The sequence below is a fragment of the Cupressus sempervirens genome, chromosome 6 (genome assembly GCF_028749045.1).
Source record: "Cupressus sempervirens isolate cs-2001-9-10 chromosome 6, ASM2874904v1, whole genome shotgun sequence".
Classification (NCBI taxonomy): Eukaryota; Viridiplantae; Streptophyta; class Pinopsida; order Cupressales; family Cupressaceae; genus Cupressus; species Cupressus sempervirens.
In genome coordinates this window covers 474,308,934-474,332,609 of record NC_143123.1, presented here as the reverse complement: position 1 = coordinate 474,332,609, position 23,676 = coordinate 474,308,934, and the positions used below count along the sequence as shown (strand labels likewise).

Below are 23,676 nucleotides of genomic sequence, written 5' to 3'. Positions count from 1 at the left end.
GTTTGTCCACCATTTCTTGCATTCTATACTATTCAAGCCTTCGAATATGATAGTCTATACTATGATGACTTCTTTAATTGCTTGTGCTTGCACCTTTGGCCAAGTCTTCACCTTGTTTTTACGTCGTCCACTATCACGTTTCTTGCAATTTTTATTCCTGAGGATAATACTTGTGCATTGCGATTCATATTCATGCTATTGGAACTATCTGCCTATAGCTTTGACCTCCAACCGCGCTTGTCGACTGATTGCATAATTGTTTTCACTTTGTCTTTTGTGCATGAAGAAATAGTTACAATACACTTCCTTTCCCTTTATTTGTATGGTGTTCTTTACTCTTGCCTATCCAATTCTTATGACGCCTCAGAGGTTCAACGTATTATCTTGCTTAGGGGATAATAGTAACTATGTTGCTGTACTACAGTATGGTGCTACTAGGGAACACATGACAACTACTCCTCATATGTCGTGTGATGGCCTTATGCCTTCGCCTTGCCTTTGCATTTCTTACACTTCCCTTATAGTGTTGTGCCTCCAGAAGTATATAGTCTTCAACGCGTCAGCTTGAGTTTTCCCTTTGGTGATATTTGACCGTATGGTCTTATGGAAGCATTCCCTTCTTTTTCATTACCGCACGGTGAACAAGTTGTTGCTTGTAACTCAAATAAGTCATATGGTGCCTTCTTTGACCGTATGGTACACCTTGACCGTGCATTGGTGTGTTTTCTTTCTTCCCTTCAGGTTGTCATTTTTGTCTATCGTTTTGCGATAGCACCTCAGCTTGTCATGCTTTCCTTCTAATTTCTCCAACTCTTTTGTCTTGCTTATGTGTGCTGCCCCAAAGATGGCATTTCTATTTCTCTTGATTTTCCGTTAAGTGTTTGCCTTCATCTGGGGGATGAAATCCCGTTTTTGTACGGTGGAGCTAAATATATATTTTCCTCACTACTCGCATAGTAGTCTTTCCCACACATCTTATGGGTTCCCCTTTCGCCTTCAAATGCTTTGACTATCGTTCAACACTCATCTTCGTCATCGTCACCATACAGTGGGAGTTAATGGATGTTTTCTAATTTGTCGTACGGTAAATTTACCAACCACCACCACTTGTTCTCCCTCTTTTTTTAATTATAATTTTTTTGCCCAAGTCTATATTATCTTGTCTTTCGAGGCATGGGGCATTACTTCTTGGACGTTCAGTTCGCATGGTAAATCTTTAGCTTTGAAGCATTCACGAGGTCTGCTATTTCTTTCCCGTCCAACATCCATATTTTAATTGCCTCGTTGTCACCCACTTCTCTCACTTTGTAAGGCCTGAGCCACTTCAACTGAAATTTGCGCGACTTTTTTTCATTTTAACTGTTGTATTCAATACCAATTGGCTTGGGGTAAACCCAACGCTTTTAAGGTGCTTTTCGTGCCATGCCTTGCATCTTTCTTGTGCTATCTCCGTGGCCCATTGTGCCATCAATCTCTAGTCATTCAATTTATTTAAGTTGTATAATCTTTCTCGGAGACTTTCCATATCTCCAAGCTTGTTTTCAATCGCTATTTAGAGGCTGGGGACCAGAAACTTTGCCAGAACTACAACTTCCTGTCAAAACATCAATTGAAATGGAGTTTGTCCCGTTGTTACTTTGTAAGTTGTGCTGTATGCCCATAGTGTTGATGATAACTTTTCCTCCTAGTTGGCTTGGTCTACTCTGCACAACTTGTATATTATTGACACCAAGATCTTGTTCATTGCCTTCACATGACCATTGGCTCATGGGTAGTACGAATTTGACAAGGAATGGAATTTTTTTAATTTTGTCATAAGTAGTTGAATGACATGGTTGACCAAGTGACCTCTATCATTGGTCAACTGGATAGGATTACCATATTGTGTAATGATCTATTCGTAAATAATCTTTGTCATACTTATTGTCAAGTTATTTGATAGTTCTCGTGCTTCTACCCACTTTGTTAGATACTCAGTTGCTACTACAACATATCGACATTTTCGAGCCCTACATACCTTCAGTGGTCCCACGAAGTCTAAGCCACAATGCTCAAATGATTCTTGTGTCTGTGAGGGGTTGAGTGGCATGAAATCTCTTTTCAAGACTTCCCCTGCTCGTTGACAAGCATCGCAACTGACCACCCACTCCTTGGCGTCGTTGTACAGGGTAGGCTACCATAGCCCTGCCAGAAGTACCTTTCGGGCCATCGTATATGGTCCCATATGCCCGTCTCCTTATTGAACCTTCACGAGCTTCTCTAAGGACACTTTGCACTTTTTCCTCCATAATACACCTTCTAAATACTTGGTCCGGGCCCATTTTATATAGGAGTCCATTGATCAACTTAAATGTTCTACTCTTTAGTACTAGCTTTCATCACTCAATTGATGACATCTCCCTTGGTAACTGAGGTTGATAGATATTCTCCAATGCTTTTATACCACCTTGGGAGAATAGCTATATGAAATAGGTGTCTTCTTCCAATTATGATTTACCTTTTCTATCACTAGTCATCCCCTACCCAGAATGGCCTCATATCCTTTCATTTTGAGTGGGATTACGACGATGTCTAACACGAACGGTTGCGTTCTAATGGTAATTTGTTGGGTCATTAGTGTACCGAGGGGCTTTATTCCTTGCTGGTTTGCACCCAATAAATTGAAGGTAGGGGACCATAGGGTAAGCTTCCCTAGTTTCTTCCATATCTCCTTTGGAAGGACATTTACTGCTGACTTGCCGTCGACTATGCTGTCTGTAAGAATTGTTCCCGAAATGCCCATTTTGACGACTACCGGGTGTTGGCCATTATTCACCACTAATAAGCATTGGGTCCATTGCCGACCCATCTGGGACGTACGTCTGTTACATGGTGTTGGATTGAGAAGTGGTGGTCAGCTGTGCGGGACAAGTATTTAATAATGCCATCCTCAGTTGATGCATGTTGTGCAGGTCTTGAATTTTGACTACAACCTCCATTTGTAACATCTGCTGTAGTATATTGTTTGAGCTTCTGTCTGCCCAGGAATGCTCACTCTCTTGTGCGTATCCTTTCTTACCTTCATGGCTTTCTCTATTTCTTCCATCTCCTCTCGCACCCTTTGCTTCTTTGTACGGGGATTAGGATACACTGTTTGTTTTGCTTGGTTTCGGGTGATGGTAAGTACCTTTTCTTCTTCGATGTTAAGGTGGTTCACGCTGGGTTTTAGGCAATTAGCGTCTTTGTGATCTTTGGGTCCGCATCATTGACAAAACTTTTGTGGCGTGTCGCTCTTTTTGCAGTTTTAGGCAAAGTGGCTCCACTGGCTACACACCTGACACTAGATCATCGACCATCCCTTCGAATTGTATTGTATTCTGCTTTTGTTATTGTTACCTACTCTCCCTCCAGGTCGAGTGTTTCGGAACTAGCCAGATGACGCATTTGTTTGTCGGTTAGGGGTGGTTGCCCCAGAGGTAGACGAATTCTCCTAGGTGAAGAGCACCTTTTGGCCCCTCGTCTTCATATTGTATGAGCATTCCTTAGTGGAATGACCCATTGCTTGGCAAGTGTCACAAGATGATTTTCTTGGGCACGACCCCTTTGTGTGGTTGCCCTCCTTGCACTCCGTGAACTACATCTCTCCTTCATCACTTCGTCCTATACTCCCCTTCATTGTTTTAAATTCTTCATCATCCATTCCATGTCTTTTTGGAGGGCTTGCACCTTCTTATTGGATTCGTTGTCACTGCTGCTCTCTTTAGATGATTCATCAGTTTTGGATGAGGACTTGCTTCTTTTCTTCTTCATTGATGTCCTATCTTCACTCTCGAGGTTCATAGTTTTGTTGTAAGCATCTATGTACGATGTAGCTGGCTCTATTTTCATCTTATTCCCAAGGAAGGTGTTTAGTCCCTCAACAAACTATCTCTTCTTAAATTCATCAGCCAATTGAGTTGCCATCCTCCCAAGTAATTTCTTAAGCCTTTGATTATATGCTTTTATTGTCTCTTTCTTTCCTTGCTTTGAGCTATATATTTTTGTGACTATTTCATTGTCATCCCGAATCGATCTGAATTCCTCTCTGAGAATGTCCCATGAACTTATCTTTGCTTTGTCCAAATCAGAGAACCAATCAATGGAAAACCCTCGTAGGGTTGCTGGGAATTGTTGGACCCACTCATCTTTATCAGTAACTACATTTTCCGTCTAGATAGTTTGCCAAGTCCGGCAATGTCTCATGTGATCCTCCTTCCCATCGCCAGTAAACTCTGGTAATTTCTATTTTTGAGACATGTTTTTGTTTCCTCTGGTTGTTTGTTGTGAACCGGTTTGATTGGAGCTTGACAAATTGTTTTGACTATGGTTGCCATCCATTTGTTGTGTTCTTGAACTGGTTGAGTTAGATCTCGACAGGTTGCTTTGACCATCATGTAGTATCCCTCCGACACTCCTTGTCCTAGTGTCCTCAACTTCCCTACCTTCTTGTCCCCTTGCCTTAGGTTTCCTCCATCTGTGTGTGCAAAATAGGTTTATAAACTATTCTCGTGTTTCCCCAAACAAATTTAGCCTTTGTCGCGTCTCCTCAAGTAATTCCTTGCTACTCCTTACATGTTGGTGTTTTGGCGAATAGTAGTTTTCCCCTTCGGTTGTTGCACCTCCCATAACACCCCCTGTGGTCACCTTTCGTGACACCTCCGCTGTCCCCTTCGGGCAACCCTTCGACTAGTTGTCCTTCAACGAGTTGCCTTAATATCTGTTGGCATTTTACTTGTGTGAGGACTAGAGCTTCATGTGTGGCTTCCAAGGCATTTGTTTTTTCTCTCTTATTTCTATCTTTATTCAATAAATTGGGCATCAATTCTCTAGCAAAACATAATGTTAAACAAAACACTTATTATTAATTCATGTTTCCGTATAATGTGGTCAATTGTGTGATCTTGTCATTACAGATTTACAGTATCCTTTTTATTCTCCCTTCTCAAGGGTTTACAATTTATGGATTGGCCCTTCGCTAGGTTCCATCGCGTTCTTTTTCCTCTCGGCGGTTGTTTTTGACAAAAATTTGCAAGATCTATTGCTGACATTGTTCCTGCTCAGTTTCCTCCATCGATTGGTTTGAGTGAGGGATGCTTGCGCTAACAAACGAGGTAGGTGATGCAACAACTCATTCACAGTGGGGCTTACGTTCAATGCGTCCCATATGGTATTTGTTGGTTCCCAAAATCACAGATTGGAAATCCAAGAGCCTGCCACTTCTCCGATAGGACTTCTCAATCAGTTTTGGCCAACGAATGGAAATCACTTAGATTCCCCTGCACTATGGGCTCCGCTACACCCAGGCGGGTAAACCTTCACCTTGAACACTGAGGTAAACCTTCACCTTGAACACTGACTACCTAATTCAAGGGTTTTCTATGGCGAATTTAAACTTCAGGAGTTCCTCGGCTGGCAAGGTCCTTGAACTCGATCAAAATGAAACTAAAATGCTGAATAATGGTTAAATGTTTTGAATAATTGATTAATAATAAAATTGATGCTTGCAGGAGGAATATATTGATTTTCTAACTTCAACAAAAAGACCAGTGCCTTTGCTCATCCGGGCGATAGAGTCAACTTCAGAGAATTTTTACATACAACTTCATAATGTTCAATGCACTTGTACTGCCAACAATTTTGATAATCTAGATGCAACAGACCGATTATGATGCAATCTTAAATTAGTCTAGATTGAATTTTAACTCTACTGAGACAAATTGGACATAGCTGTGGAAATAATTAAATATTTCACAACATCTATGATGATCAAATTTAAAATGCTAATTGACCATGTCCACTTATCTGATAACAAAATCATATACAGAACTCTAAAATATAATTATGAAGGATGATTCACCTGTGGTTTTAAATCTCCATGCCATTAATGATAAACAAAGAACATTTTTATTTTATTATTAAAATAAAATAATTTTATAATAATAAAATAATGGAATTTTATTATAAAATCATATTGAACCCTTATTCCTCCTTACAATATAAAATGCTTCCTCTCAATATGAATGTTCGGATATTACAATGATGAATATTTTTCAATGTCTTCTTACTCCTTATATATCTTTATATACAAAAAGACATTACGTTTCATAATGAAAAGTTATATCCCTTTATTAAATAATTAGCATTACTTTGAACGGGATTTCTTCTAATTATTATTTCTTCAATATTAATCGATGATAATTCTGTCCGCATAATCTCCCTTAGTCTTTAATAGTTTGAAACTTTAATATATGTTGATTATTGAAGATGAACACTGTTGACCCGTGCCATATAGATGGAATTTCTGCAATATATACAACTCAAGTGATATGCACATCTTTTCTCCGCAGCGGTAGTGGCATTAATCCTTCTCTTCTAATGGAGTCTCATTGTGCAGATTGTATTGCCGTCTCAAACAAGCCATCTCTCCTCCATTGCTGTTTGTGTATGAACATTTTAAATGTTGCCATGGATTGCTACTGTGCAAATTTCTGGCACGTCGGGTTCTGTAAGTGATCATTTATTGTATTGCGAGACCAGGCTGGGCATCGTGCCTGTGGATAGTATGCTTTTCCCTAGACTTGTGGCGCTTTATTGCCTTTATTTGGTGCGTAATCCTTCTCATCGTCAAAACATGACCATTGAATCACAGTGGAGGAACGTATAACTATTGTCTTTGTCTTTGATGCCTTTGACTACGCCTTAAGTAATGATGATTCGCTCTCCTGTTAAAGATAAATCATATGCCCGACATGCTTGTATCCTTTCTAGCAAACGCACATAGATATCATGAAACTAGCACTGTGTAATATCATAATCGAATTGCTCGTACAAAACGATGAGAAAATATCTGATGCTGCTATTCTTGATATTGATTCAACGCTGGACACTGATCACTGCCTTCCTTGATGTCCACGTTCTTCCTCCTGGCGCTTGTCTTCAATATTGTTTATGTACAACCTTACGCTGCTTATTTTCAATATTCCGGACTGTATCTGAAGATTCTCAGCACCCGTACATCTACAGCAGTTTGATTTGCCCTGTATATGGTGTGATGACAGGCAGAGTTGATAGTTAGGGAAAATAAGACTGGGCACGCACACCTCCAGATTTCATTTGTGAATTCCTGAATTGCGGTAACCTCAATTCATGTTATGAACTTAATTTAACATTATCATCTGGAATCATTCATTCCTTCATTTATATTTTATCGGGTTGTAATGATACTACATAATCCTGATGACTTCTCCTTCCAGTTGTGACAGGTTTAAACTATCTTTCTTTTGGTCTGTTGAATGAAAACTTTAGATACTTGCAGATATTACTCATTTACAGGTGAGGGTGAATTCTAAGAGTGAAGTCATTGAATAGCTATAAGATGGATTAATTTGAGGGCAGTGAATTTTTCATGTTGACTCACTTTGTCTGGCCTATTGACAACACTAATTGAATCTACTATCAACATGTTTCTTGTTTGCACAGATTCAGCCGCTTGTGATACTTCTGGACCTCTAAAACTATAGAAAAGTAAATGATTAATAAACACGACATAAATGGTGTAAAGGATGGAAAAATGTCAAAAAATGGAGACTAGAATTTTTAGGCTCCATCAGTATCTTCGGCAAATATCTCCTGTGTAGCTTCCCATCTTACAAAAGTCTTGATAGGCTCCTAAAACAAAATGTGGAAGTTCGTGGTTAGGTCATGTTCCCTTGCAAAGAGCTATGTAACTCCTCCGTCGTTGGTGGTGGTATTCTCGTTAATGGGAAATCCATTTTTTCACCGTATTCCATGACCTTCCCAGATTTGGCTGGCAACGACACCAAATGTTTATCGTTGATCATGGGTAAACTAGTTTTAGTACATGTTACAGAGGTAATGGAAAAGCATAACATAGGAGCAAGTGTACATATATGTTACACACACACACACACACACTCATATGTGTACATATATACATATACTCACACAGACAATCATGTACACAGAGATACAAACATATGTGTGTGGGTATGTGTATGTGTACAAACACACAAATGATCATGCCAAGGTAGGGCATTAATGGCCAGTAAAAATCATGAAAATTATAAAGAACCATTTAAAATTGCTGAAAAATGCTGCATGCAGTTTCAATGCTATTTTAGTGGTTAAGCACAATTTACATGTGTACATATATACATATACTCACACAGACAGCCATGTACACACAGATACAAACATATGTGTGTGGCTGTGTGTACAAACACAAACGATCGTGCCAAGGTAGGGCATTAATTGCCACAAAAAATCATGAAAATTATAAAGTACCATTTAAAATTTGCTGAAATATGCTGCATGCAGTTTCAATGCTATTTTAGTGGTTAAGCATAATTTTAACCGGACTAATGAGGTCAATGAACATTGCTCATGATTTTTAAAAATCAGATGATTTTCCAGGGAAAATTGCACATGGTGGCATTTTGTGATTTTCTTGATTTATAAATTATTATTCTTTTTTATTGATTTCTGCTTCCATAAAATAATTATCTAGATATGAATATAATAATGATTGTGTAAGTTAATTATTAGTTAAGGTAGCCATGAGTCAATTATTCATAACTGTATGCATACTGTAGAATTAATTGCATAGCATTTCAGCAGAATATGATACTTGAAAATATTTTTCTTGGCCAATACTTATTGGGCAATTGCCAGCATGAATTGAGGCTGAATCTAGATACACCCTTAATTTATTTTGGGTTTTCAATATATTGATATTGGTTCTATAAATATCTGTCCCTTGTAATTATTTATCATCCTTTGAAACACTAATGTAATGGATTGCATGTATTATCTTGAAATATACATTTTTCTCTATGCATTCATTGCATACCAATGTTTTAGAATAATATAAATCAATCTGCAACTTACATAGCATGTTAAAGTAAATATGATTGGCAACTATCCTAATGATCAGCTATTGCTGCCATCATGAATATGCATTTGGACAGAGTAAGGCAGAGGTTGCACTGGTTGCAGCCAATGGAGACGTAACTCTAGCAGTCGAACTACTCAGCAGTCCGGTATGCCATTTTACTTCTTTGTTTGCAATTACAGCTTATGCTGTGCATGTTAATTTCAATGCTTTTGCTCTATCTTGCAAATCAATATTAGTTGTCTGCTATTCACTTTGTAACATATTCTAATGTTTAATTTTTTCTGCAGGAACGATGACATGCTAGATTTTGCTGTGAATATCATGGCAGATGTACAAATGCCAAGTTTTATATAGAGAATGTACGCATGCGGAACAAGTACAGGGTTTCAATTTTCAAACCTTAAAATTAACTGTTTATTGCAGTGCTCCCATAAGGAATTGACTATATTGCATTTTGATAAACCCTAGAAAGCACCAACCCCTTGAAACCAAATTAGAAGCTCGTGTTTGTTGTCCATAAAGTAGTCATCGATACTTGGCTTCCATGTTTTAAGTTTTGTGCTAGAAATGATCATCAATCTGTCAATCTTGACTCATTTGTTGACAAGGATCATGCCAAACATGGATAATATCTCCACTCAAATTTATTGCAAAGAAGAAAGTTATCCATTTGAAAGAGAATGTTTATTGAGATGATTTCTTTGACAAGCCTTATCAGCTGTTGATAATTGACTTATCCTACAACATGCATAAATTACCTTCAAATTAACTGTATATTGCAGTTCTCTGATAAGGAACTGGCTGTATTGCATATTTGTATACCTTAGTAAACACTGACCCGTTGTGACCAAATTAGAGGCTCTTGCTTGTCAATCATAAAGTAGCCATCAATACGTGACTTCTAGGTTCAAGTTCGGTGCTAAAAATGATCATCATCAATGATAATGTTTTTGGCTTATGTTTTTTCACTTTTGGGGTGTCTATACCAAAATTGGGTCCCATACTCAGGGTAATTGCCAATAATAATACATAAGTATTTATATTTTAGTGATGACTTCGCCAATGGAATCTAATTTTTCTACATAGTAAATTAAATATTTTCGCCTACAATTTTCAAGGCTTGTTTTAATTGATAGTCATATTCGCCAATATTTGGTAAAAATGTAACTTATATTACAGATTAAGTTTGTAGATTTGACATGTGTCTCTATTCTGAGGACTTTTCATGAAACTTTCTATTCTTTCTCACTTTGTCGCAAAATAGATTTGATTGGGGACACGTGTCTTTACTTTGGGAACTCTCTTTAAGACTTTATATGCTTTAAAAATATTTGGCTTCAAATAGGATTTAGGCCATTGATTTAGGGGTTAAAAATAATTGGGGTGCTTCCCCCAAACCACTATTCAATAATTTGGAGGGAAACTGTAATGATAGAAGTGAGCTGAATTTAACTTTAATATTTGATAATTAATTAGGTTCCATTTAATAATAATAATAAAATCATTGTTTCTAGGGATGTGTAGTTTTTTCCACAATTTTCATTAATAATGAAAGATTAACAAGCATTTTATAGAATTTTCATATGATCGAAAAACAATCACTAATAAAATTTAAAAAATTTCTATTTAAAAATAAAAATTCATGAATAGAATTTTTTTTTTTCCCCCTTGAACTTATGTTCAACGCCAAAATTTTATACATTTTTCTAAAGGGGTTTTTTTTTAAAGTTAACCATGATCATCATTATGTCAATCTTGGCTTATTTGTTGATAGTGATAATGCGAAGATGGATAATATCTCCACTCAAATTTATTGTTAAGAAGAAAGTTCTCCATTTGAAGAAAATATTTATTGAGACGATTTGTTTGACAAGCTTTATTAGTTGTTGATAATTAATAATTGACTTGTCTTACAACATGCATAAATGATTTGAATATTGTAATCTCATGGGTTTCATTATGCTAACTAGGCTTTGTTGTATGTGAATAGTATTGCATTTATCCTTTTTGATACATGCCTTGTTTGTAATAAACAAATCTCATCCCAGACGCGCATTTGAATTCTCAAGGCATCTTAGAGTATAAGCTATTGTTAACGTTTGCTAGCATACACACTCACACAAACACACACACACAAAAAAAAATTAATTATATATATATATATAGCTAGCTAGTTAGTTAGTTAGTGTGTGTGTGTGTGTGTGTGTGTTTACCAAATAATATACAATTATATTAATTCAATATTAATGAATAGACATGTCCAATGAAGATACATGTCTATCCATATCTTATTCGATAAAGATTGATCATTTCACTTGGAACACACATATCAAGAAGGCAATGCTATTACAAATGCAAGAGATCTTCATAAAACAACATTGTATTAGACCCTAATTGCAGATGTAAATCAAATCGAAAAGAAGGAATAGGAATAAGACATCACGACAAGGAAATCCAATGTAAGTACCAACGGTGAACATTGTGGCAAACATGACTTTGAAGAAAATTTGCTACATATTTTTGCCACTTACATTATTGGAAGATAAATCGAGAGTAGATGAAATATATGAGTTAATTGATTTATACAAGATTTTGGTTGATGGCTTATAGACCAATTGAAAGCCAAATTACAATCTTGGAGAGAGAATTTCATAGTCAAATCTACATTAATGTAGTTATCTGCATTTGATCGTGGAATCTTTTGAATTCACTGTCTATTATTGAAAAATTGATGCTGAAGGATGTGTGGTTTTAGTAGTGAAAATATTCCATGTTAGTGTCTCTTTAATGTTGAAACAATCTTCTAAATGGAGTGTTGATGCTAGAATATCATCTTTGGGCCAAGAGGGTCTAGTTGAGATGCACTGTTTTGAAGTTGTGCTGTCATCATATATGTTTTCAGAAGAAGTGTTTTCGACATGGATTGTGAAGTTGACAACTTCAATGTGTGTGTGTGTGTGTGTAATTAAATAAGAAACTATTATGTTATATAGTGCGTGTGTGTGTAATTAAATAATAAACTATTACATTAATTCAATATTAATGAATAGACATGTCCAATGAAGATACATGTCTAACCATATCTTATCCACAATATAAAGAGCGATCATTTCAGTTGGAACACACATATCAAGAAGGCAATGCTTTTACATATGCAAGGGATCTTCATAAAATGACATTGTATCAGAGCCTAATGGCAGATGTAAATCAAATATAAAAGAAGGAATAGGAATAGGACATCATGACAGCGAAATCCAATAGAAGTACCAAGGGTGAATACTATGGCAGACATGACTTTGAAGAAGATTGCTAGATATTTTTTGCCACTTACATGATTGGAAGATAAATCGAGAGCATATGAAATATATTAGTTAATTGATTTATACAAGATTTTAGTTGATGGCTTTTCAGACCAACTGAAAGCCATATTACAATCTTGGAGAGAGAATTTTCATAGTCAAATCTACATTGATGTAGTTATCTGCATTTGATTGTGGAATCTTTTGAATTCACTTTCTATTACTAAAAAATGATGCTGAAGGACGTGTGGTTTCAATAGTGAAAATTCCCATGTTAGTGTCTCTTTAACGTTGGAACAATCTTCTAAATGGAGTGTTGATGCTGGTATAGTCATCTTTGGGTTAAGAGGGTCTAGTTAAGACACACTCTTTTGAAGTTGTGCTGTCATCATATATGTTTTCAAAAGAAGTGTTTTTGACATGGTGATGCAACAGACAAGTGTGATATGACCCAACCAGGTTCACAAAGTGAAAATGTGCAAGGGAAAAGCTATGTTCCCCAAACCCACAAACAACAACTATCCACTCTACAACTCCTACACCCTCACAATGGCTATGGTGGATGTATTTCACTTATCTAAGATAGATTCAAGAGGTTCCAAGTGGTTTTAGACCCCCAACCCAATCATAGCACTCAAATCCCTCAAAGTTGCCCAGTAGGCCTAATTGCCTCCCACTAGGTTTGCAATGAGAAAGATCTGAAGTTTTCTCCAAACTTTTCCAAAGAACTCCTCAACAAAAATAGGTTTTCAAATACCCATTTCGGCCTTCTTCAACATATGTCAAACTTAGCATAGGTTGTTTTGGACCAACAACCAGATGCCCAAACTTGGCACCCTTTTTAGGCATAAAATAGGGTGATTTTACAAAGAAAGTATATGCTGCCCATATATCCAAAGCTTCAGGCTTTCAACAATCCTCCAAAATGATCCCAATCGAAGGAAAATCAAATAAATTTGACTCCCCAACCTCTTCAAATAAGAAACCCCCAATTTGGCCTCTTACGAACCCTCAAATCTAGGGCTTTCTCAATGTGTGACCTCCTAGGACAATATCAATCAACTGAAGGTTGATTCACTACATGCAAGGTATATGTAAATGATATCTACCATAAAATAGCCCTCTCCAATGAAAAGATCTTCGGCTACTACACTCCAAGCATGCATTTCATGCACCTACAACCACCAAAAACCCATTAGAAGCCTCCATTCGTGCAAACTCCTGCCCAATCATTGTTAGAATGATTATTTACATTAGAATATATGTTCATTCCATGGGAATCAAATTCTTACATCCATGGAATGACCAAATGCTTCCAAAGTGCCCAAAACTTGCACAAATTGTTGCAAAAGTTGCTTGAAATCAACACTTTTGGTAAAATGAAAGCCTATTTGTCTTAATGCACTAGAAATTGTTTAGATATCATCCCAATAGGTTCAAAACATCAAAATAGCAATTAGAAACCAATCCAAAGAAAAGATCTAATGCAAAATGCTCAAAAATGGAGTTTTTATTGCATTCCAACTAACAAATCCGTACAATGCCTTCAATCTGATGATCCTACGCCTTTACCAAGCTATATAGGATGAAATACAACTTCCCCAACCATATTCATTGGTTGGAGTCTATAACAAAGGTTAAAACACTCAAATACTAATTTTCCCTCCTAATTCAAAATATAGTTGATAAGAATTTGAATTTGAATTTAAAACCTTATTAAAACGTTTTAACTCATACTTTATTTGTTTCTACCACTTAGGAATTATTATAATACCCCCCTTTAGGACTTATTTGATCCCTCTAACCAATATAGATCCCTTGTTGGTACTATTGACTACCCTTACATCATTTTTATGCCTAAATCCTTTATTTGAATCTTTAGGACTTTTCAAGTTAACATTAAATTGTTCATTACATTTAGCCATTATAGGCTTCAGCACATTCCAATCCACTTTCAAGGATACCTTAGATCCTTTGCTTTTGTTTGAATCCAAAGTGTGCCTAGATGTTTTCTTAGGTGCTCCTGCACCACATGGATTGTGAAGTTGACAACTTCATAGTCAACTAGAGCTCGTTTAAAGGATGGCTATTGCTTTCAAAATGAGATGCTTCTCTCAACATTGTCCTCCAAAGAAATTTTCTATATCCATGCTCTCTACTTCAGTCTTCACCTGAAAGCTTTTCCTAGAGCATTCAATAAAGCTATGAAGGCCACATAGTTTATTGTTCATGAGTATTGTGAGTTGCTCGAAATAATTATATAGCAGAAAATAAAGAAAATGCAGAAAACAATTTAGCTTTCTTAGCATACTAGAAAAATTAAGTTTAACGGGGTAGAAACGAAGGACAAAGTATGAACACGCACAAGGGAGATTGCACTCATGGCATAAAATTGGGCCACGTCAGAACGACTGGAAGCAACTAACGAACCAAAGGCAATAAATATGTCATGTCTTCCATTGCTATGTTGATCATGAATATGAGTATTGAGAATCGAGAAAGGTATAGAGAATGGATTCAAATTTTATAGAGGAAACCCTAAACCTATTCAATCAAGCGCGCGACTACCAAAGAGAGTCGGGAATGATATAGCCAACAAATATGAGAAACATCAAACCATAATAAAGGAATGCCAATCGTTATTGAAAGAAGTGACAAGACTGCATAAGGTACGACCCATAATGAGGATCGAGGACAGTGTATGCAGTTGGTTGTATACAAGAGGTCAATTGTATAATTAAAATTCTTTCATAATTATTTTATGTAATAAACATTAAATAATATTTCTTAGATCCATGATGTAGGTGACTGTAAAATATGTATTCTCTAGTTATATAGTTATATAGAACTGTAAAGTTACATGTTAGAAATATTAACTTATATGTTCTTTGAAGTTATATTTATGTTAGAAATATTAAGTTATATGTTCTTTGAAAATATATTTACATTTATATAATCATTGATGTTATATTCCTAGATAATCTAATGAAATTTGTACAAGTCTTATAGAGGAGATGACTTTAAATTTTGATAGTGTTAGTATGTGAGAATAAAATTTCCATTGACTCACACTACCATATAATCTCTTTGAATGAAATAATTAATAATTGTTATCAACTACAATAAAGTCTAATGATTACGAAAGATTAAATAAAATGATGGACAAGTATTTATTGTCCTTGAGTAATTTACTTATTTAATCATTGTAGTTTCACTCTTATTTGTATTTCTATAGAAGCGAAAGAGCTATTTTCCTTGATCTTTTCCTCTGAGAATGTTATTGTAGGAAAATGGAGACTGATATCATATTCAGAGTGAGTTTGACACTTCTTCAAAGGTAAAGGAGCTCAGAAGAGTCATGTTTAGAGGGAACTTGACACATTTATCTAAAGGAGTGGATAAAGGTATGGTTCAATTGATCTTTGAAGATCATTGATCATATCCGATATAGATGGCATATGACACTTCATCAAAGGCAACTTTGGTTGAGGAGCTCAAATGATTGATTTTCAAGGGGAGTTCGAAAGTCCTTGTGTGTGACTATATGACTTTAATGGGCCTATTCCCCATGTACATCATGAAGAAGTGACAACTTCCAAATGATTATCACTTGTATTTGCAAAAGTTATTGAAAGGTGACGATCTTACAATAATTTAGTTTTTATTATTATGATTGATATCTTACGATATCTATGCAGATCATGATAGATTATACTTTGCATGGTGGATGCTTATATGACACACGTAATGAGAATGTGTGTGCATGTACCTTGTAAACATTTTGAGTACATGGTGAATGTTATGCAGATTGATGTTCTGGAGGCCATTACTCACACAAAGTACTTGGTGAATATCATGTGACTTGATGTTCATGAGGCCATTACTCACAACACTTGGTGAATATCTTCCATATCTACATTCTAGAGGCCATTAATCAAAGAATATCTGGTGAATGTCATATGTTGATATTCCCATAGGTTGATACTCTTGATATCAGATGTGATATCAAATCTTATAGAGCACATGGTGAATATCATATGTTGATATTCAACAAGACAATACTCAAGTATCTAGTGAATATCATATGTTCATATTATTGAGGCCAATACTCATGTGATTTCAAAATGGTGAAGATCGTATGTTGATATTATGTAGACCATTAAGTATTTGGTGAATATAATATGTTGGTATTCTGGAGGCCAATACTTATGATATTTAAAATGGTGGAGATTTTCTAATCAAAGATATCCTTAAAACTTGTCATTCCTAATATTACCAATGGTGTAATATTATCATGTGTTTATCCTCCCTAACTAGGAGGAAGTGTTAATGTTTGGTAGTTTCAATTGGATAAACTCATGAGACTAAACTTATATATATATATATATATATATATATATATATATATATATATATATATATATATATATATATATATATATATATATATATATATATATATATATATATATATATATATATATATATATATATATATATATATATATATATATATATTGTGTGCGTGTGCGTGTGCGTGTGTGTGTAAAATTAAATAATAGATTGCTATATTAAACATTAATGAACAGACATATCCCATGAGATACATGTCCATCCATATCTATCCACAATATAAAAAGAGATTGTTGCACTTGGAACACACATACCAAGAAGGTAGTGCTATTACATTAGAAAGGGATCCTCATAAATAACAACTATAATAAACTTTTTCTTATTTTGTCATTTTTCGCATCATAATCAACTCCAACTCTCAGTCTTAAAGGATTCTTAGGTCCAGTGTCCCAAGTGGACCTAAGAGCCAATGTAATAACCTCTACTAGTTTATGTAGGAAATTTAACCCTTTTTGGTTGAGTGATTCAGTTTGCATGATTCTTTTGTTTTAAAATGCAAGACAAAATAATAGTATTTTGTGATGATGGTGAATTTGAATTTCTATTTCTAGACTTCACTAGCTCAACTACAAGCATAAGATCTACAAACAAAGTCAAACATCATATCAATGAAACTCTTTTCCATAAATGCAAATATAAAATAAAATATATTGGCCATCACATTTGCGAAATGCTCGACTCCATTGTTCTCCTATCCTTCAAGGATTTTGTATTAAATGATGTTTTCTCTTAGATTTATAAAAGAGCGTGAACAAGACAACATTGAAAGAATGGAGCGTGGTTGATTGGTGCAAGATAATGAATATATGAAGATATGATGCAAGGTGATAATGACAACAATGATAGGTAGGACTCAAAATAGGCTAGCAACATATAATCATTAGGATTCAAATGATAGGAGAAAATGTTGTTTTATAGAGGTCATTAAAATCAAGGGTAGAGATTGAGAGGTGGAAGAATGAATGGCTAGGAAAGAAGGTTAGGTAAGAAATATTGAGAGATAAAGAGATTAATAGGTAAATATAAATGGAGTGATGAGATTGTTTGGTAGGTAAGAGTTTGCTGATTTTTGGTAATATATCACAAGATTCATTGATCTTGGACATATTAGGTGAAAAAGGCTCAAAGGAAGAGAGAATATTTATCATATTTTTATAAATTTAGAGTTGATTTATGCAAGTGGAAAATGATAGATTGAAATTAGACAAGTAAGAATCATAAACCAATGAAATAAATAAAAGTATTTATATAATAAATAGTTTAAAAAAAGAGAGAGAATTAGATGAATAAATAAATAAATCAATAATTTATTCAATCATAAAATAAAAAAATTAATGAATAAAAATAAAAATAATTTAAGTATCTACATTTTGTTGTGTTTAAACTCAAGAGTAATGAAAAGAAATGAATGTAGATTTCTGGCAATTTATATAAGCAAATAAGAGAATGCATTTAATCTATTCGATAGCCTAACTTGGATTAAACAGAAGTATTATTTGAACAGATTTGAAATACATAAGTGTCTAGTGGCACATTGAGCAACAATTACACAATAGTTTGTATGCAAGCTGTTTATTTTTATTGGAGGGACCACAATCCAAGGTATTCAATCAATTTTGCCCACATTAGTTGTGCTAGAATATTAAATGATGTGCCTTAGGTACTGTCATGTCCAATATGGACACACCATGGTTGTGCCTCTAGGTACTATCATGTCCAATATTAATCCTCCCATGAATTCATGCAAGACCAAGGAAGATCACACTATAAGTTAGGAGCTCACTCCATTGGAAAAAAATTGGTTACGCCACAATTAGAGGAGGAATACTTTAATGAGGAAAAAATTGCTTATGCCACAATCTAGGGAAATCCATGGTAAAATATTTGAGGCCATACCTAGTTAAGTTACCTAGACCCTAGGCAAGTGAACTTATGTCTTGATTAATGAAGCAAATGGTTAGCAATAGTTTCAGTACAGAGGAATCAAGCTTCACGTCCAAGATTAATAATATTTTATAACTTCAATCACCAAATGAATGACTTGAAAAATAAAGCCAAACATGTTGTCCATCTTGTCTTCTCAAGAAGATTTTGAGATAAAATCCGAACCATGCAAATTTCTCTATGGAAGAGACATCACAAATTTGATAGACTAAATTGTGAATGCATTACAAAATACTTGAATGAGATCTCTAACAATTACCAAGGCAGAATGAGATGTTACGGTTTGAGGGTCCAAGAAACTCTCCAAGAAAGAAATGACCAAACATATTTCAAATGAGTCTCACACTACTCTTTTAAAATCTATTAGGGGAGATTTTAGAACACTTTTGGAAAAATAAGGTGTATTCAATAATTATTAAATTGATTAAATAATATTTATTTTAAGAATAAACTTTGTTGGGTAATATTAAGCAATTAAATTAATCAATTTTTGTTAGTACGATAATAGCCTATGAGAATTAAATAGGTTAATAAGTCCTTATGTACTTACTATATGGAAAGGGATTTTATAGTCATCTCTTCTTAAAATTGTTTGTCCTCAAGCAATTGCAAATTAGAATGTTGTAGAATTTGCTGGTCCTCACAAGTGGCATCATCCATAAGCCTCTTCATTTGATAGTACATTCTTTAATCATATTGCTCCTCAACATCCTTTCCTTGATGTCTAGCATTTTGTTAGGCACCAAAATTGGTTTGTGCTCATTGAAAGGTGGTAGATTGTTAAAGTAGTGATTTTTTACCCTAGTGCCTTATTGAAGAGTGGTAGACAAAATACAATCATGCATTCTTCAACAACTCAAGCTTATAAGACATCACCTCTACACTCTTGATTATAATATATGGGTAATAGAAATAGAACTACAGTATCTCAACATCATTTTTCCTTAGAGAAGATAATGTGTAAACTTGCAATCACAAGAAGACCAATTCTCCTACCTCAAAGGTAGACTCAACCTCACGCTTGTTTACAAGATGTTGGTTTTAAGCTCTTTCAAAACTATCCTTAAGCGAGGATGCCCCAACTCTTCTAAATTCAATCCTTGGATTTGGGTGCTTGACTATCACCAAAAACCAAATCCAAGAATGATGGAGCGACAATGAACAAAGTCATTCCCATCATTAAATACTTGGTGGTATTTTAGAAAAACTGTCCTAAATACAACTACTTGATTCAAGCTTTCTACTAGCCTGCAATATAGGCTCACAAATATCCCTCAACCCACTTATTCACAATCTTGACACACAAATATCCCTCAAACCACTTATTCACAATCTTTGTTTGAGGGTGATAACTCACGTTGGGGGTAAATTTAGTGCCAATTAACTTGGATAGCTAATGCTAGAATGCACTAAGAAATTTCCTGTTGGAAACTACAATTGGAACAATTTTTATGTAGTTATTGATGTCAAACCTTACTAGTAAGACATTTTATAATAGTATAGAGTGCCATATTATTTTTTTGATGAAGAGAATTTGAAAAGAGAGTTAACAAGATGACCTAGTGAAGTGGTTGAGTAAAGAGGAGTAAGTATGACAGAACTACAAGGGGCACTTGACCAATTAATATTTGACAAGATAATATGTTGTTTGATCATTATATTAAGTGAAGAAAAAATATGAGTTTAAGTGTAGAAGAGATGATTGATAGAAGTCAAGAAGTTAAGTAAAACATGAGCTTGACCAAGCAACAAGTTACTAGGTCAATGAAGATGTTAAGCATTACCAAGAAGAAGATGTAGGAACTTAAGTATTACTTGAAGGATGGTAATGACCAAGAAAGTTGAAGGAAAATTGAAGTAAGGAACAAACACAATGATGGCTGAGAAAGTCAGTGCAAGCCAAGTGAGACATATCAATACAGATTGAGCTATCTAGTGATGACTGAGATGAAGAACATATTGGTGACCAAGTGTCATCAAATCAACAATTTGAGAAAGAATCAAGATTTGAGGTTGACTTGGTTGAATTTATAGAATAGTCAAAATGTGTTAAAGATTAGGATTGATGAGTTGACATATTTTATGCATAAATTGAGTTTGTTAAATGATCTAAGGTGAAGGTTTAGTGTGAAGTTTCTAGAAGTTTGAATGAAAGAATAAGAAAGACAAAATGATGAACAAATTTAATGAATATGATCAAACCCTAAGATCTATGATTATGTTTAAGCAGCAAAAGATTAAACTTTTCTATCTAAGGAGGCATATGAGATGTTTTACATGTTGGTTGATGAATTTGTGAAAAATATGTGGAAGAATAAGAGATGCAAAGGAAGTGTGAGAAGTTGGTGAAAGCAAGATTTCTTGAGGTGTTGCCAAGTAGATAAAAAATAGAGAATGTGGTGATGTCCAGTCAATGAAACATGAATGAGATGAATGGAGATATGAACATGCCATATGAGTTATAATTTATCAGGTCAACCTAGCTATTACTTTCTAATCATTGTGGTAGTAAAATCCTTTAATCAAGGTTGATATAATAGTAACATTGTAAGCCCGTTAATTAGGGTGACATTCTGATGGGATGTTTTTAAAGACCTCGAACAAGACCACTCTTAATAGGGTGATAAAATCTTTTAATAGGGTTTACTCTTAATTGAGCTCACTTCAGAAGAGTGAAAATGTGGTAGCATTTTCCCAAATTGAGTTTCCATGTTAAATCTCGATGTCATACTTGTGTGAATGTTGTTTTCACGTGTCATGTTGTTTATTGTTATATGTTTATGCAGTCAGGCTAACACTAAAACATAGAGCTATGTGTTGATGTGAACAAGTTGAGTTACTGATGATTTTCCATATGGATCAAGTGAATTTATGAGTTTGATAAAGTTGGTTGAAGTTGTTAAAAATTGAATTGGTACATCTGGACCTTAGGATAACTAATTCATGCCCCTTAATAGTTATTCTAATCTTTCTAACAATTGGTATCAGAGCTTTCATGCTTGTAAGGAAAGTTTGAAGGGACTTAAGCTAAAGATCAAGATGTACAAAATAGAGGTACCCAAGATAAACAAACAATTGCCTAGCATGACAATGTATGATGAGATTGCATCTATCTGGAGCTAGAGATTCTGCACTATGCTACTTGGAAAATGAATACATAGAAGTTCCTAGAACCATGATGATTGAGAAAATAAAAGAAAAGTAGGAGCACAATCAAATGATGATAGATATGACATCTTCCCTAAGTTATGTTGAGTTTGATTATGTGAATAATTGCAATACTACAAAGAAAATGTGGGATAAGTTGGCACAAATTCACGGAGGAAACAAAATTATGTTAAGGGAAAAAGCTAAAAGTTTGAGAGGCAAGTTTGATGACACAAGAATGAAAGGATAAATTATTGCCTAGTGTTGTGGCCAAATTAAACAAGTGATGAATACAATTAGAGGTGTTGGAGTAGACATACCTGAAGAGACTGTGATCACCAAGGTATTTAAAACTTTACTTCCTGTTTATTCTATTAGAATATCTGCAACACAAGAACTAACATGTACACTTGGTAATGACTTGACCCTGGATAGTCTAATTGGTAGACTTAGTGTATTTGAATTGTCAAATTCTGAATATTATACACCTTTTAGTGTTGAATGTTCTTTCAAGTCTCAACTAACCCTTGATGGATTTTAAGGAATAAAAAGTTCTTAAGCTTGTGGACAGTGATAGTGAATCAGATGATGACAATGATAGTGAATTAGATGATTACCTTGATGATCTATAATCATTATTGGCAAGAAGGCTTCCAAGCGGAAAATGCAAATATAAAGGAAAAGTTCCTATAATCTGTTTTACATGTAATAAAGTTGGTCATATTGCTGCAAGATGTCTTGACATAGATGAAAATGAGGAAATGAAAGAGAATAGATACCGAGGAAGGAGAGATAACAAAGGTAACTGAGGTAACAAAGACTACGAGAGAAAAGGTAAGAAACATAATTACATTGCTGAAGAAGATGGTTTTGAAAGTGATTTTGATGAACATGATGAAGATGTTGTTTATGTTGCAATGAAGGATGAATCTAATGAAGATGAAAAGATTGAGGAAACTACTCTTATTTTACATGTTAGTAAGAATGATAAATGGATAATTGAAAGTGGTTGCTCACATTATATGACTGTTGATTCAAGTAAGTTTAAAAAGCTAGAACACTATAATAGAAGTTGTATTAAGTTTGGAAATAAATCACCATGTTATGTGAAAGGTAAAGGATCTATTATATAAAGTGACAAGATCAGATGTGAAAATGCTTATTGGGTTGATGGATGAAATATAATCTATTGAGTGTGACATAGCTAAATAGTTCAGGCCACCAAGTTGAATCTCAAAATAAGAAGGGGAAAATCTATGATGCTAATGGGTAAGTGATTGGAAGTGGAGAGAAAACAAGATGTAACCTATTCTATCTAGACCTATATGAAAATACATGTTTATTTGCACAATTTGAAAATGCTTGACTATGGAATAAGAGGTTGTGTCATGTGAACTTTGATAATTTGGTAAATATTAGTAAGATGAAAAGAGTAAGAGGATTACGAAGATTGAGAAAACCTAAAAAAGTGATGTGCAAACAATGTCAAATGGGAAAAGTGGCAGTCTAGTTTCAAGAGCAAGAACTATTCTTGTGATGATATGTTAGATTTAATTCATATTGATTTATGTGGTCCTATTGGAGTGAAAAGTGATTATGGTGACAAGTACTTTATCCTATTTGTTGATGATTTCTTTATACTTGGAGAAGATGAGCAAGATAGACCAACTGAAATACAACAAGGAGAAAGAAGATCTAAACTTGTTTTTGAAAAAATATGTGAGAAGATGCCACACACTTGATCAAATAATTGAAGACAAAGATTCATGAGTCATGACAAGAAACAAGTTAAAGAATGATACATGTTTACTATGTGAGCTTGAGCCAAGGGCAGTTAAAGATACATTGGAGAATGAAGATTAAATTAGAGCAAAGAATAAGGAGATTGATAAAATAGAGAATAACACAACATGGACATTTATACCAAGGCCAAAGGATAAG

General features: G+C 34.7%; 1 protein-coding gene across 2 annotated transcripts in view; it reads left to right on the top strand.

Moving 5' to 3' along the window:
• RBL15 (RHOMBOID-like protein 15) overlaps nucleotides 1-9,979 on the top strand; it is a 104,508-nt gene extending 94,529 nt beyond the window's left edge. For both annotated transcript variants that reach the window (XM_089788617.1, XM_089788616.1), the window contains 2 exons: nucleotides 9,006-9,077; nucleotides 9,220-9,979. In XM_089788617.1, coding sequence (XP_089644743.1) covers nucleotides 9,006-9,077; nucleotides 9,220-9,228 — 81 coding nt within the window. In that variant the 3' untranslated portion in view covers nucleotides 9,229-9,979. The remainder of the gene's footprint in view (nucleotides 1-9,005; nucleotides 9,078-9,219) is intronic.
• Nucleotides 9,980-23,676: the final 13,697 nt, after the last annotated feature.